The following is a 14,484-nucleotide window of genomic DNA, read 5'->3' as shown; positions in this document are numbered from 1 at the left end:
CTCTCTCCTCTCCTCTCTCATCTTCTTTTCTCTCCTCTTTTTTCCCTCTCCTCTCTCTTCTCCACTCTCCTCTCCTAGTCTCTCCTCTCCTCTCCTAGTCTCTCCTCTCCTCTCCACTCCTCTCCTAGTCTCTCCTCTCCTCTCCTAGTCTCTCCTCTCCTCTCTCTCCTCTCCTCTCTCATCTTCTTTTCTCTCCTCTTTTTTCCCTCTCCTCTCTCTTCTCCACTCTCCTCTCCTCTTCTTTTCTTGTTTGTGTGTAAAAGGGGTAGAGCTGCACTGCCCTGCAGGTTCCTCACCTCCTCTCCTCCCTTTTTCTTTATTTTCTTCGTTTTGGGGATTGAACCACCATCTCCTCTCCTCCTCCTCCTGCTCCTCATCACTTCATCCCCTCTTCTCCTCCTCTCCTTGTCCTCCCCACTTGTCTTTTTGTTGAGTTGCGGTTGCATCAGCGCTCCTCTCAACGTGCACGTCCTCCTGGTTGGACTCTGACAGCGTCTCCGTTTGCATGTGACCCTCCCTACCCACCCCTTGCCCTCCAGCTTCCATTCGGCAGATCTTGGAATCATGAATTTTCTTTCTCAATTTCCCCCCAGATGAGAGGCCGCATGGTTGGAGGTACTGGGTTGGTTGGTTGGTTGGTTGGTTGGTTGGCTGGGTGGGTGGGTTGGTTGGTTGGGTGGGTGGGTTGGTTGGTTGGTTGGTTGGTTGGGTGGGTGGGTTGGTTGGTTGCCTGGGTGGGTGGTTGGTTGATTAGTTGGTGATGGTGGACGGTGCTTAGTTGTTGGTGGGGGGTGGTTTTTGGTAGTTCGTGATGGCTGTTATTGGATGGTGGGTGCATGGTCGGGACGGGTGGGTATTGGTAGTGGGTGATTCGTGGGTGATGGTTGTTGTTGGTGCGTGTTTAGATGTTGGTTGTAGAAATGTATCAAAAAATATGTAGTTGATTAAAAACTATCTTCTCCAGAAGATTACCAAGGAAATGGGGGGTTGGAAATGGGCCTGTACAGTAATTGCTAAGATCAGCAGCATCAAGATTGGGTGGTTAGGGTGGGGGGGGGGCAGTGGGAAGCAGCTCTAAAGAGCTTTAGTTGGAATAGGGTCAAGAGCACATAATAATTCATGTTCCTAATGGAGATGCCTCTCCACTAATGAACTCAAAGGGATGTAATCCTATACGTGGGTTATTGGACAGGCAAATCCCAGGGAGTTGCTAAAGCAAGGTTAGAAATATCAGCTCTAATATGAATTTATTGTTTCTCCTTAAGAAATGCAGCACCTAACCTCACATCTAAGAGCTAATGCTTGAAAGACTGTTAATAGTGGAAACATAGGACGTTATTGTTGTTTTGGTTTCCATCTTTAAGAAATGACCTTGTCTCTCCTTTCTAATTATTGTAGATAAATAACTGTCCTTTAAAACGTGGACAATAATAGTACCACAGACGAAAAACAGTCTAAGGTTGTCCTGACCCCTTATCTATCATTTATACATTATGGATAAATAGTGTGGACTTAGACTGTTTTTCGTCTGTGGCATTATGGACATTTTTGTACTCTTCCTCCACCGTCACTCAGCTTTTCTTTTCAGGTGGCCATGGTCAACATTTGGCAACATTTTGTCCATGGTACAGGTCAGGAACAACTGTATCTATGGAGTATCTTAGTGTCCGTGGTACAGGTCAGGAACAACTGTATCTATGGAGTATCTTAGTGTCCGTGGTACAGGTCAGGAACAACTGTATCTATGGAGTATCTTAGTTTGTTGTTAAAATCATCAACACAGTCATCAACTTGAAATACAGATGTGCTGCAGAAGACCATTCTTCAAGGCATCCTACAAGGTAGTAGGAGACATGGAAGACACAAGAAAAGATGGGAAGGTAACATTGGAGAATTATGAGGCAATGAGAGCTGCCGGACGGAGAGCGATGGATGGAGAGAGCTGGTCAACAGATCGTCTGTGGTTCCCTGGCACTCAACAACCCTCCAGGGTTATAGGATAGATAGATGAAGTGAAGGTGAAGTAGATGACAACCAACAACGAGTTAGAAAATAAAAAGCTAGGCCATGATTTTAAATAAAATCATTAATATAAAAGATGGAGCGTGTCAGGGGTCAGGGGCTCGGGCTTTCTAGCTGCACCCCTGCCTCCCTCCATGCATTGGTTGGTTGGTTGGTGGCCATTGGGTGATGGTTGGGGTTGTTGGTGAATAGGTAGTTGGTGGCAGTTGGTGATTGTTGGAGGGTGGTAAGTTGGGGTTGTTTGTTGGGTGGGTGGTTGGGTGCAGGTTCGCGTTTGTTGGTCGATGGTTGTTTGGTGTTTTCTTTAATTTAATTTCTCTAAATTTTTATCCCCCGATTTTGCAACCCATTTTTTCACCCAGTGTCAATTATATATGTAATCCTGGGCGCTACAATCCCTCTGCCAACCTGGGGAGAGCAACGGACTGACCTCATTCTATGCATGAGGACTCCAAGCCGCTTCTTTTCATCTGACAAGGGGGGGTTCCCCCGGTTGGACGTAGTGCGCGGAAGGAACACATTATTCCAACCAGTTCCTTTCCCCTCCATAAGGCGCCGGCCAGGGGGAGGCAGTGGTTGTTGGTAGGTGGTTGGTTGGTGGTTGCTCTGCCCCCCTTCCCCAAAAGGACCACAATGGAAACAAGACTACAGGCTTTCTTGTGAATTTATCCTTTTGAATTCATTTTCAATAAAGTGCTCAATCAATCAGTTGTTGGGTGGAAGGTAGTTGGTGGTTGATGGGTGGTTGTTTGGGGTAGTTGGGTGGGTGGTTTGGTGGTGGTTGGTTGGTGGTTGGGCTTGTTGATTGTTGGTGATTGGTTGGTTGGTGGTTGTTGAAGTTGGCCATGGCTGGTGGGTGCTGGTCTGTGGGTGGGAGCCGGGCTCTGACAGTGAACAGCTGATCATGTGTTGTCCTCCATGTGTCCTGTGTGGTGTTTTCTTTTGCTTTGGTGTGACCTGTGTTCCTGCAACTTGACCTGTCCTCCTGCGGCGGTGCGACCCGCCGTCCTGTCCTCCTGCCATGCGACCTGTCGCCCTGCGCTGTGATCTGTCTCTCTGCATGGGGGCCTGTCTGTCTGTCGTCCAGGCCGAGAAGGTGCTGATGTTCAGTCAGGACACCAACCTCACAGCTCTGCTACTGGAGGCACGAGACCTGGAAGCTCGAGTCATCATCCTGTCTGCTAGGTTAGTACACCTGTCTGCTAGGTTAGTACACCTGTCTGCTAGGTTAGTACACCTGTCGTCTACTGCACGGCTCCTGTCTTTACATTTAGAGGAAGATGTAGGTTTTTTTTTTTTAAACAATTTATAAATAAAATCACACCCGTGTGAAGTGAGGGGCGCTCTTATCATCATACATCATCATTCATCATCTCATTCCAGCCAATCGCAATTTGCGTCTTCACTTTTCTGCCCTCACTTTTTATCCTCAATTTGTACTTTGCTCAGCCAATGAAATCATCTCAATTCCGTGCTCAGCCAAGCAAATCATCGCTATGATTCACACAAACACACAAAGCTGGCCATAGGAAATACCCCAAATCTGCAAAAGAATCTGTGAAAATCCTTGCATGTCCCCCGAATCGGACACCCCCAGTTATAAATTGCCCTCTGCGCCCTTGGCTCTAAAACTGCCTGGTTTTAGAAGAAATCCGATATCTCAAGCTGGTCAAAAGGAAAGAACGAAAGAAAGAAAATAGATGCATGATGGATTAACGGATTTATGTTATGAAAACCACCCTCTTGTGACTTAAACAATGTAGTCTACACGCTTTGTAGCTTTCTCTTTGAACCTCAGTAGCAGTTAGGTGAGTCATTAATTATGTCTATTATGTCACGGTGAAGAGTCTGCACACAGCCGTAGGTCAGCGGTGGGCAACTTTGACAATGGAGAGGGCCACTATATTTCAACACTCACTCCCTAGGGCCATATATTATGGTCGTCGCAAAAATAGCCGATCTACAAGCTCAAAACGCGTCGCGTTGCGACACGTTTTGAGCTTGTAGATCGGCTATTTTTGCTATATTCGAATTGAAATCTTGAATTTTTGCTATTTTTTAATCAGAATCCTGAAAATTAACATTTTTATGTCATTTCAAATGCCTTTAATTATACTTGTGTTGAAGCATTGAGCTACTAATTTAGACTGAAGTAATTAAAGCGGGTCATGTTTGCATGTTGTGGAATTGTAATCAGCTGAAACCAATATTATATCAGAATTCTGACATTAACCTGAGAGCCGAATTAAGTGAAGGTGGGGGCCGCATGTGGCCCCGGGCCGCCAGTTGCCCACCCCTGCCGTAGGTTATTGTGCAATAATCACTTTAACACTTTAACGTTTCGCCATGACCAACGTCTTTTCTATTCTACCCTTGAAACAGGGTGTCTACATTTTAAAGCACAATGTGCATAATGTACACCCTTGACTTCTTTAATAGTCCATTATCTAGAGGACACTATGCGTCTCTTTTTGAAGATAATTATAGAATTACTTGGAGAAATTAGTTTTTTATGGAGAAAAGTTCTCCATAACTGCTGAAAAGGCAGCTGTATGGATGGGTAGCACAATGAAGTTATGCTGAGATAGTTTAAATTTCCAAAATGGCAGCGTATACGATATTAGATGGACTGAAGAAAATCAAAGAGTTCCACAATGGAAAATAAAGACTGTCTCAAGTTTTATGATGATGATGAGCAATTTTCAAAGCGGTACCAATTCAACAAAGAATCTGTAATCAGATTAAATAATAACAAAAAAGGTTGTGCAATTAAACTGTATTGTTTAAATAATGTATTCTTTGGCTGCATATACTGTATGCTAAAATTTGAATTTCTGGGGTGCCCCCGGTGTGTGTGTGTGTGCGTGTGCGTGTGCGTGTGCACGTGCGTGCCACACAGTGAGGACGAGGCTGCGTTGGTCTATAAAGCAGCGCGCCACCTCAACATGACAGGTTCTGGGTACGTCTGGCTGGTCGGAGAGAGAGAGATGAGCGGAAAGGCCCTGGCTGAGGCACCAGATGGTAGGAACGCACACACCCTCCACCATCTCCAACCTGACATCTCCACCCCGCCTGCCCTGCTGTTAGATCATATGGCAGACTCTCTCTCTTTCTCTCTCCCTCTCTCTCTCTCTCTCTCTCTCTCTCTCTCTCTCTCTCTCTCACTCTCTACCTCTCTCTCTCTCTCTCTCATTGGCTCGGTTTCCATCCAAATGTTGCGCAAATTTCCAAAAAGTCAGCAAAAAATTAATCGGTGCATGTTCCCATGACCTGTTGTGCAAGCATTCAGAGCGCAACAACACGGTTATGTCATCAACGGAACACCAGCCAAGCAGTTATTATGGAATAGTTTGCGTTGAGGGTATGTACATGACCAGCCCTTCTTAACAGGTGTACAGCACAGATTACCAGAAACTGCCAACTGGTAGAGAATTTTGTCAATAAACCTAAAACTGTTGTTAGGTCACCGGCAAGTCATCATTAATTTTATTAAATTCATCGGCTTCCTTTATCGCATCTTCTGTCCAGCATTTCTACGTCAACCAAGTGTTAAAAGGTTTTAAAAGCCATATTTATTCCATTAAGGTTTTTCATGAGAATATTCACTTGAAAACAGATGGATGGAGACCCATTTTCTGTCTCTCTCTCTCTCTCTCTCTCATAATGATGACATCTGTACTCATCATAGCTAACACATTGGTGTGCGTTGTGTTCCTCTTTCTGACGCGTTTGAACGTTTAAACATCCCAAACAGACCAACATGTTTAAAGGTTCCAAACGGTGTTTATTCTGTGAAACGTTGTGGCTTTAAATGTCTAACATCTTTCTGTTTGTTTTCATTTTTATAGTGTGTGTCGCCCGCCCGCTCGCCAACCTCTTCTTTCAGTAGACAAGCCAATAACACGCCTAGAACCTGTACTTTAGGCCTATACGTCTAGTCTTGGTTCACAGCGTTTACAGAAGCAGGGATACACATGAGTTTGAATCAAGTTTATGATTTCTTACATGGGGTGGGCTGTGTCCCACCACATGTAAATGCTAGGGGGTAAGTAGCCTACATTTGCCAGGCAGAGTTGCTACAGCAACAACGCCCCAGCTCACATGCTCACTCACACACAATGAAATCTGTGTGAAACGCAATGGTAAGACTCCGCCGTCGCTTCCTGTTTTCCTGTCTGAAGCTCTGCCCTGGTCAGTAGAAGCCACACCCTTTTCAACACAGTGTTTTCTGCCTCCAGCTGGTGGGGGGTGGGGGGGGGGGGGGGATTTGCGCAGGATGACTCAGCTAGCCAGAGAACTCATTAGCATTGACCAAATGACGGTTCTAATGTTAGCAGTCTTTTACTGTACTGAATTAGATGGGTCACAGGACTCAACATAAAATGTTAACCCTGAGGTCCCTGTTTTGGGCATGCCCTATAGCTAAAAACGTAATAAAATAAATACAAATAACAATAAAATGTTTGAAAATAGAACATCTACAAACTCACAAAGTGATAAGATGCAATTTATTTTTTTGAAAATGTTTTGAATTATTTATTTTTTTCAAAATAGGGCGGTTGAGGTGTTAATGGCTCGATCAGCCAGATAACTGAAAACACTGGCAATTCATGCCTTAATATCATCAGGATTTAAATTTATATAGCAATTTTACACTCCTAAAATGGATGGATGCAAACGATTAATTATGTTCAGGATTATGGTCATTAATATGGCTGAATGGCGTTCAGTATAGCTTATTATAATCAATAGGCCTATACGTCACATTCAATCTGCTGTGTAGTTCCCTGGCTAGCTGGCTGATCTTCAACATCTCCAGCTGTTAGCTAATATTGTAGAGGGCTAGCCTGTGCGCGCTACAAAACAGCATGTCCTTCCTAACACATCTGTGCATCAGTTACTGTACTTTTCAACAGAGCACTGCTGTTCTGTTAAAAAGAAACATGGAATGTGTTACACCCTGAACTGATGATAAATGATAGAAAGGAAATGGTTCATGTGCAGTGGTTTTACACTGCCGAGAACCACTGGGCTCATATAAAATGGTTTCAAAAGATACCGTTAGAATCATTTATTTTTTTCCATCTTAAAGGGTAAGACCACTTTTGTAGAGGTTTGGGTTGTGTAGTTACCTTGCCATGATGTAACTCCAAATGTGGACAAGAAATCAAAAATAATTTCTCCAGTGATTAGAAATTGTATAGGTTAAACAAGAAAAGAAAGAAATAATGAGTTTCTTTATTACCATCATATTGGATTATTGTGTACAGTGGTGGATTATTAAATCCATCTAATCTGAGTACTATCAGAATAGCACAGAAGTATTGGTACAGTAGCCTATATACTAGATCACACTAGCTTTGATACAACAGTTCCACATATATATTATACAGTACATTGTTCTGTATGACCGCACAGACAAAGAGAAGAGCTATTTTCTTATTGTTAGGGTTTATAGTTAATCTTAACCTAGCCGGTTATGTGTTATTAAAGCATATTATTCACTTCTGTACAAAAACATCATTACATTGGGTAGAGTAGTAAATAAAAGCCGTCAAAGTATTTTGTGATGAAACCATTTTAGAGGAGCTCCAAAGTGGTGACCATTTTGGATTCAAGCCAGGTTCCTTTCCATACACTCATGTTATTGCCTGCATTGGTAATCCAGCCAGCCAGAAGCCAGTGTGTTAGCACTGTTTAGCATTCCACATTTAAAGCAATGGATCCAGCTACAGTAGCTACTACTGTCAGGAGCATATCAATATGTTCCCTCAGCTCAGTGCTCCCTCAACCTTAACCCTAACCCTGAATCCCAACCGTAGCCTAATCCCAACCTTAACCCTAACCCTGAATCCCAACCGTAGCCTAATCCCAACCTTAACCCTAACCCTGAATCCCAACCGTAGCGTAGCCTAATCCCAACCACAACCCTATTACTATAACCCCAACACCTACTTACCTTAACCCCAGCAACTCCCCTAAAATGAGTGAACATAATGGCTGACGTCCCCTATCGTCTTGATCTACACGCTAACAATGTGTCGCATCACAATACGTTGTTAGCTTGTAGATCAATACTGGTCGGCAAGTGACACGTCATGCCACGTGGTATAAAGGCTCACGCATAAACCGCAGTGGTTAGTCATTTAAACAGAGAGATTGGGGTGAGCGGTGAGTCGCTTATCACCGTGGCTCAGTGACGTCATGTCACCGCGGTGAGTAGGTTATATAAAGCATAGTATGGGTGAGCCTTTAAAGTGCAACCATTATGCAGCTAGCAGTAGGCTACTCATTGTTTTAACGAGGAATGCCAACATTGCTAATCAATTGTTGTTTGTCTAGCTGAATTATGGGTGCAGACAGTTGTTAACAATATGCCAGTGTTTGGTTAGGAAGCATTGTCTTAGGGTCGTTCTGGGAGGGCAACGGGTTGTTGTCGTCACTTTTTCAGAGAGTAGCATCTTTCTCCTTGCATGTGGTCCCATGATGCTACAGACCCACCAGCCTGTTAATGCTAGCATGCTAGCCTGACGCCTCACACCCGTGTGTGTGCGTGCCTGCCCGTGTGTGTGTGTGCGTGCGTGAGTGTGCCTCCCTCCCACTGTAATAATTCTTATTAGCTCTGCAAGCGGCGGGGCTCTAAGGACTGTGCCGTTTAATCGATCCAGCACTTTAGTCCCAAACTAGTTATTAAAGAAACATCCATGGATGGAATTGACTGTGCACCTTCACGATCCCCAGAGAATGAACCCTACTTATTTACTGATTCCTCTATAGCACCACCCTTAGGCCAAAATGCCAATTTTGCATGCATTATACCTCATAATCTAATAAGCAGATTGTAGGATGAAACCTACTGATTTTGATCACGCCCCTTTTCTCTCGAGCCTGTTTTAAATGCACTTTCTAGCTTTTTAATTAGGCTATGGTACTTTATTTCCACTTACAATACACGTTAATCCTTGAATGATTATGAACAAATATATGCGTAACACCCCTGTCACACTCCACCCCTTGGCACCCTTTTTAGCAGCAATGGCCTCTAGGGCTCGCCAGTGGGGCTTTTAGACTCTTTCAGTCATAAATCAGAATCTATTTGTAGATTTGTTAAAAAAATGAAACATTATGCTAATGTCTTTGGGAACGTGAGTGTGTGTCTGTGTCCACAGTGTGTGACCCGTCTCTCTCTCTGGTGCCAGGTCTCCTGGGGTTACAGCTGATAAACGGTAAGAACGAGACGGCTCATATCACGGACGCGGTGTCGATCGTGGCCCTGTCCCTACAGGAGCTCTTTGAGAAGGAGAACATAACCGAACCTCCCCGAGGATGTGTGGGAAACACCAACATCTGGAGAACCGGGCCACTTTTCAAACGGTCAGTAGGATGATGATAATAATAAAATAAATAAATAATAATAATATTATATAATATAAATTGCTTCAACAACATAAAAGTTGTTAATAAAAGCACATTAAAGAGAAAGATAATAAAAACATACTAAAAGAGTATAAACAGATGAGAACACGAAATCAGGAATTAAAAGCGAGTCTATAAATGTGCAGTGCACACACACTGCTACGGTTGTAGAGGTGAGGTCATGTACTAATGCCACCACGTCACAACACAAGCTGACAGTTTGTGGTTCTGTGATTGGTCGTCAGGGTGCTGATGTCATCCAAGTACGCAGACGGCCTGACAGGGAGGATCGAGTTCAACGACGATGGAGACAGACGCTTTGCTACCTACAGCATTATCAACCTGCAGAAACCTGGCAGACTGGTGCAAGTAGGAGTCTTCAATGGGTCACAGGTAAGGTTAACACTTTGCAGCCTGGTGGCCACAAGTGGTAATAGCTTGCGCGGGCCGGAATTGGGGAGATTACTACTCAAGTGCTTCCGTTTTCCCCGCTCGCAGGAGGCTCGCAGACCTCCATTGCAATAGGATAATGTTAGCATTAGCTCACACTAAATATATTTCTCGAGAAACGTGCAGGGGAGAGCAATGCGTTGCCTAGCAACCGGCTCAGGACAAAAAGTTTTTTTAGCTGTGCCGTTTCAGGTCCATATAAAGCGTTATATACGTCAGTCACTCACAGACAACATATGGCTATTAAAACACGTATATACAGTATACGTCAATAGCAGACAATGTGTTAAAAATCACACTTGTTTGAAGTGTGGGGCGCCTACTGTGGCTAAGTGGTTAATGTATGTTCTTTAATAATAATCAAAATCTACAAAGTAACTAGTATCTAAAGTTATCAAATAAATGTAGTGGAGTATATAATATTTGGATCCGAGATGTAGTGGTGTAGAAGTTAAAGTATTGGAAGTTGGAAATACTCAAGTAAAGTACAATACCTCAAAATTGTACTCACGTCCAGTACTTTACACACCACTGCATGTGACGTATCAGCCGAGCACATCATGCATGCTGCACTCGTTAGAAAGCATTCCACATCGACCGTCCAACCGGCACATTCCCCCCGCGGGTGTTTGTCTTGTCTCCCGTGGGTGCTCGGCTCACGCTGCCGGGCACCCATGGGATCGTTGCCTAATATGCTACCAGGACCTCTGGGACTGCTGGTTAAGGGAGGGCAGGGGTTAAGTGGACCTGCAATATTCCTGTAATCCTAGAAAGATCACACACACACACACACACGCACGCACGCAACAATGTACGCACGCACGCACGCACGCACGCACGCACGCACGCACGCACGCACGCACGCACACACAATACGTATACTCTCTCTACTATACTACTCTGTGTGTGTGTGCGTGTGCGTGTGCGTGTGCGTGTGCGTGTGCGTGCGTGCGTGTTCAGGTGGTGATGAACACTCAGAGGAAGATTATCTGGCCTGGAGGGGAAACAGAGAAACCACGAGGATACCAGATGTCTACTAGACTGAAGGTATGTACTACTAGTACTGCTTTTACTTCCACTTCCACTAAATTAATTAGTGTGTGCTATAGCAGGGGTTCTCAACCCGTGGGTCGCGACCCCTCGGGGGGTCGCCAAATTATTTTAGGGGGTCCCCAAATTCCTTATGTTTGATTACTTTGTTTAACTTAGGTGAAAACCTTGTATAAGCCCTTTATGGGGTTCCTTTCTCACCTGCACAAATAAATAAAGAATGCCCTACCTACTGCATCATACAAAGGTAGTGAAAATTTGCCGATCTACAAACTCACAACACGTCATGATGCGACGCGTTGTGAGCTTGTGTCTATTTTCACTATTTAATCGTATTTTTTAAATGGGTATTAAAAAAAAGAACGCTCTTGTGGACCTATGTTCTCCACCCGACAGCGACGACGTTATGCAGAAAGTGAAAAAAAGTGTATGTAAAGGTTACAGTATGTTAGTCACCGCTGCTCTCGCTGTCGTTATCATTCTGCTGCTTGAACGAGCACGGTTAAATGCCTGCGACGTGGCTGGAGATGTGAGGGCCCAGTGTTTTGACTTCAATGCACGGCCCATTAGAGCAGCGAGCTGCAGCGCATGTGATCACATGACCGATGACCTCAAATACAAGGCCGTCTCAAACTAATGAAATGTGTTCCCTGGTAATCATTTTACAGTTGGGTGCCACCGATATTGTCCCTTATCATTTGACCCATTTAGGCCTGACCTCAAAATTTAAAAAAATCCTTCTAAATCCTCCATATAGCAGACCTACAAACTCGTAGCGCGCCACTCGGTGGCGCGCTATGAGCTTGTAGATCTGCTATTTTTCAATAGCTAAATTGTAACAAATAGTGGAAATAGAGTATTTTATATATTTTGAAATGTATGATTTTTTTTTTATATGAAAACGATTATGAGGCTTATGCAAAAATAATTGCCATTATCTCAAATATGAGATCATCGTCATACATAATTATGTAATAATTGTGAGAGGACTATTAATTGGCATTCTGTATTGAGAAATGGAAACACAATCTGTCTTTCTATTTTATTTTATAAAAAAGGCTTAACCGACGTCCATCATTGACTCTTGCATTTTTTTGCAAAACTCAACCTTGTATGTGGTCAGTTTCTTGACCACATACAAGGTTCAAAAGTAATTTAGATAGCATACTACCTTGTATCCTTTAATTTCAATGTAAAGAATATTATTTTTCATAGTATATTGTGTAGACTGATGCTAGTTATTGGTTTCATTATAACCTTTATTTAACCCATTTTGGGCGGGAACCCCATTTGGTGTTTTAAACATTGTTATAATTTAGCTATTGAAAAATAGCAGATCTACAAGCTCATAGCGTGTCACCGAGTGGCGTGCTACGAGCTTGTAGGTCTGCTATTTTTGAAAAATCGTTAAAATGTGGCACAAATCATTGAATATATATTTCAGAGCGAACATTTTTAACTAAAATATTTGCTTCTGGGGGGTCCCTGGAACAACATATTTTGAGATGGGGGTCCGTGGCCCAATAGAGATAATTCTGGGGGTCCTTGACATGAAAAAGGTTGAGCACCACTGACATAGAAACATGGGTTTTTCAGAAAATTATTAGGATTTAGAAGCTTTTTTTATCGACATCAGTCCAAAATGGGTACAATTGAGGGGCAGGACCTCATTTTCAATGTAGCCGAATATTTCAATGTGGCCGAATATTTCAATGTAGCCGAATATTTCAATGTAGCAGAATACTGGTTTATATTACCTGTGATCCTAGTTTACTGAGGCACTACAATGTATCTCCCTATTTGATGTAATGTGTGTTTACCTTGCTTATTATAGAGGGTATGCGCATGCATAAAGTGAATGGCAGATCGAGTGGCAAAGGTGGTGGCAAAGTTAATTTAATGTTGTTTAAAGTCGTTTAATGCAATCAAATAGGAGTTATCTGTTTGGATGTATGGGCTGTCAAGGCCAGAAAGTCGTTTTTTTCCCGCCTAACTTCCGGGTTTGATGATGATGTCACACGCATACCTTCTATTGTAAGTCGCTGTAAATATGAGCGTAGTGCCGAAATTGTAAATTCAACTACCTCTAGTATCATATACTGTAACATAAGAACACTCTACTGTAATTATCATGTGCAGTATGCAGTAGTATGTGCCTTATGTTACATCATGCTTCATGATATAACATAAGAACATGCTATTGTAATTGTCTTGTAATTACATGAACATTGGTCTCCCTTGCTCTCAATTGTGATCTGTAATCTGTTTTCAGATTGTGACCATCCATCAGGAACCATTTGTTTACGTCAAGCCAACAAAGACTGACGGGACATGTAAAGAGGAATACACTCTCAACGGAGTTCTTATCAAGAAGGTCATCTGTACAGGACCAAACGGAACGACACCTGGTACGCACAAACGCACGCATGCACGCACGCACGCAGTCACACAGACACACACACACACACACACACACAACGTGACACACACACGACGTGACACACACACACGTGACACATCTATTTGGCAACTGTACATTGGCAGCATGCTGTATAGTTGATGGATAGATCAATTGAATGAACTGACAGACTTTGTTTAACACTGAACAACTGTTAAATAACCGTGTGTGTGTGTGTGTGTGTGTGTGTGTGTGTGTGTGTGTGTGTGTGTGTGTGTGTGTGTGTGCGCGTTCAGGTCAGCCCATCGTTCCTCAGTGTTGCTATGGTTTCTGCATCGACCTGCTGATTAAACTGGCCATGAACATGAACTTTACTTATGAAGTTCACCTGGTGGCTGATGGAAAATTTGGCACGCAGGAGCGCGTGAGTAGCTGTGTGTGTGTGTGTGAGAGAGAGTGAGTTAAAATTAATAAATAATAAATTGAAATGTAAACATTTTGTTACAATGTATGGCTAGCAAATTGCAAGCCATGTTGTTTCATAGTCAAATAAAATCATGATTAAAATAAATAAAATATACTGTATGGTATAGGTCATTACTCAAGGTCAGAGGCTGCTAAGGTGATTTTATTTGAGTACACACGTTAGCCAACTGTGTGTCAGTGCCTTTGTAAGATACAGTTGGGTGCCACCGATATTGTCCCTTATCATTTGACCCATTTAGGCCTGACCTCAAAATTAAAAAAAATCCTTCTAAATCCTCCAGTTTTCTGAAATAAATATTTTCACGATCTTTCAAAAATAGCAGACCTACAAGCTCGTAGCGTGCCACTCGGTGGCGCGCTATGAGCTTGTAGATCTGCTATTTTTCAATAGCTAAATTATAACATAATGTTTAAAACACCAAAAGGGGTTCCCGCCCAAAATGGGTTAACTGTCCTTTTGCGCAGATCACGCAAACCTCAGCAAAAAGAAAAGGACAATATCGATGGCCTCCAACTGTAACAGTATGATCAACCCGTGGGCCGAGAGGATATTGCAAGTGGCCCCCCAAAATAATTGACAAAACACTAAGATAGGCCTAATATAACATTTATATCAAAAACTTCATGGCAAAAGAAAAAGAACAAAAATGCCATGATACTGT

General features: G+C 43.0%; 1 protein-coding gene across 1 annotated transcript in view; it reads left to right on the top strand.

Annotated features, from left to right (window-relative positions):
- Positions 1–14,484, top strand: part of grin1b (glutamate receptor, ionotropic, N-methyl D-aspartate 1b) — a gene marked incomplete at both ends in the record, with an annotated part of 57,197 nt that overhangs the window by 17,754 nt on the left and 24,959 nt on the right. The window contains 7 exons of the mRNA XM_079517011.1: positions 3,110–3,207; positions 4,922–5,043; positions 9,222–9,396; positions 9,684–9,831; positions 10,849–10,935; positions 13,211–13,346; positions 13,633–13,760. Of these exons, the coding sequence (XP_079373137.1) occupies positions 3,110–3,207; positions 4,922–5,043; positions 9,222–9,396; positions 9,684–9,831; positions 10,849–10,935; positions 13,211–13,346; positions 13,633–13,760 (894 nt within the window). The remainder of the gene's footprint in view (positions 1–3,109; positions 3,208–4,921; positions 5,044–9,221; positions 9,397–9,683; positions 9,832–10,848; positions 10,936–13,210; positions 13,347–13,632; positions 13,761–14,484) is intronic.

The sequence above is a fragment of the Electrona antarctica genome (genome assembly GCF_951216825.1).
Source record: "Electrona antarctica genome assembly, chromosome: 12".
Taxonomy (NCBI): domain Eukaryota; kingdom Metazoa; phylum Chordata; class Actinopteri; order Myctophiformes; family Myctophidae; genus Electrona; species Electrona antarctica.
This window is presented reverse-complemented; position numbering and strand designations above follow the sequence as displayed.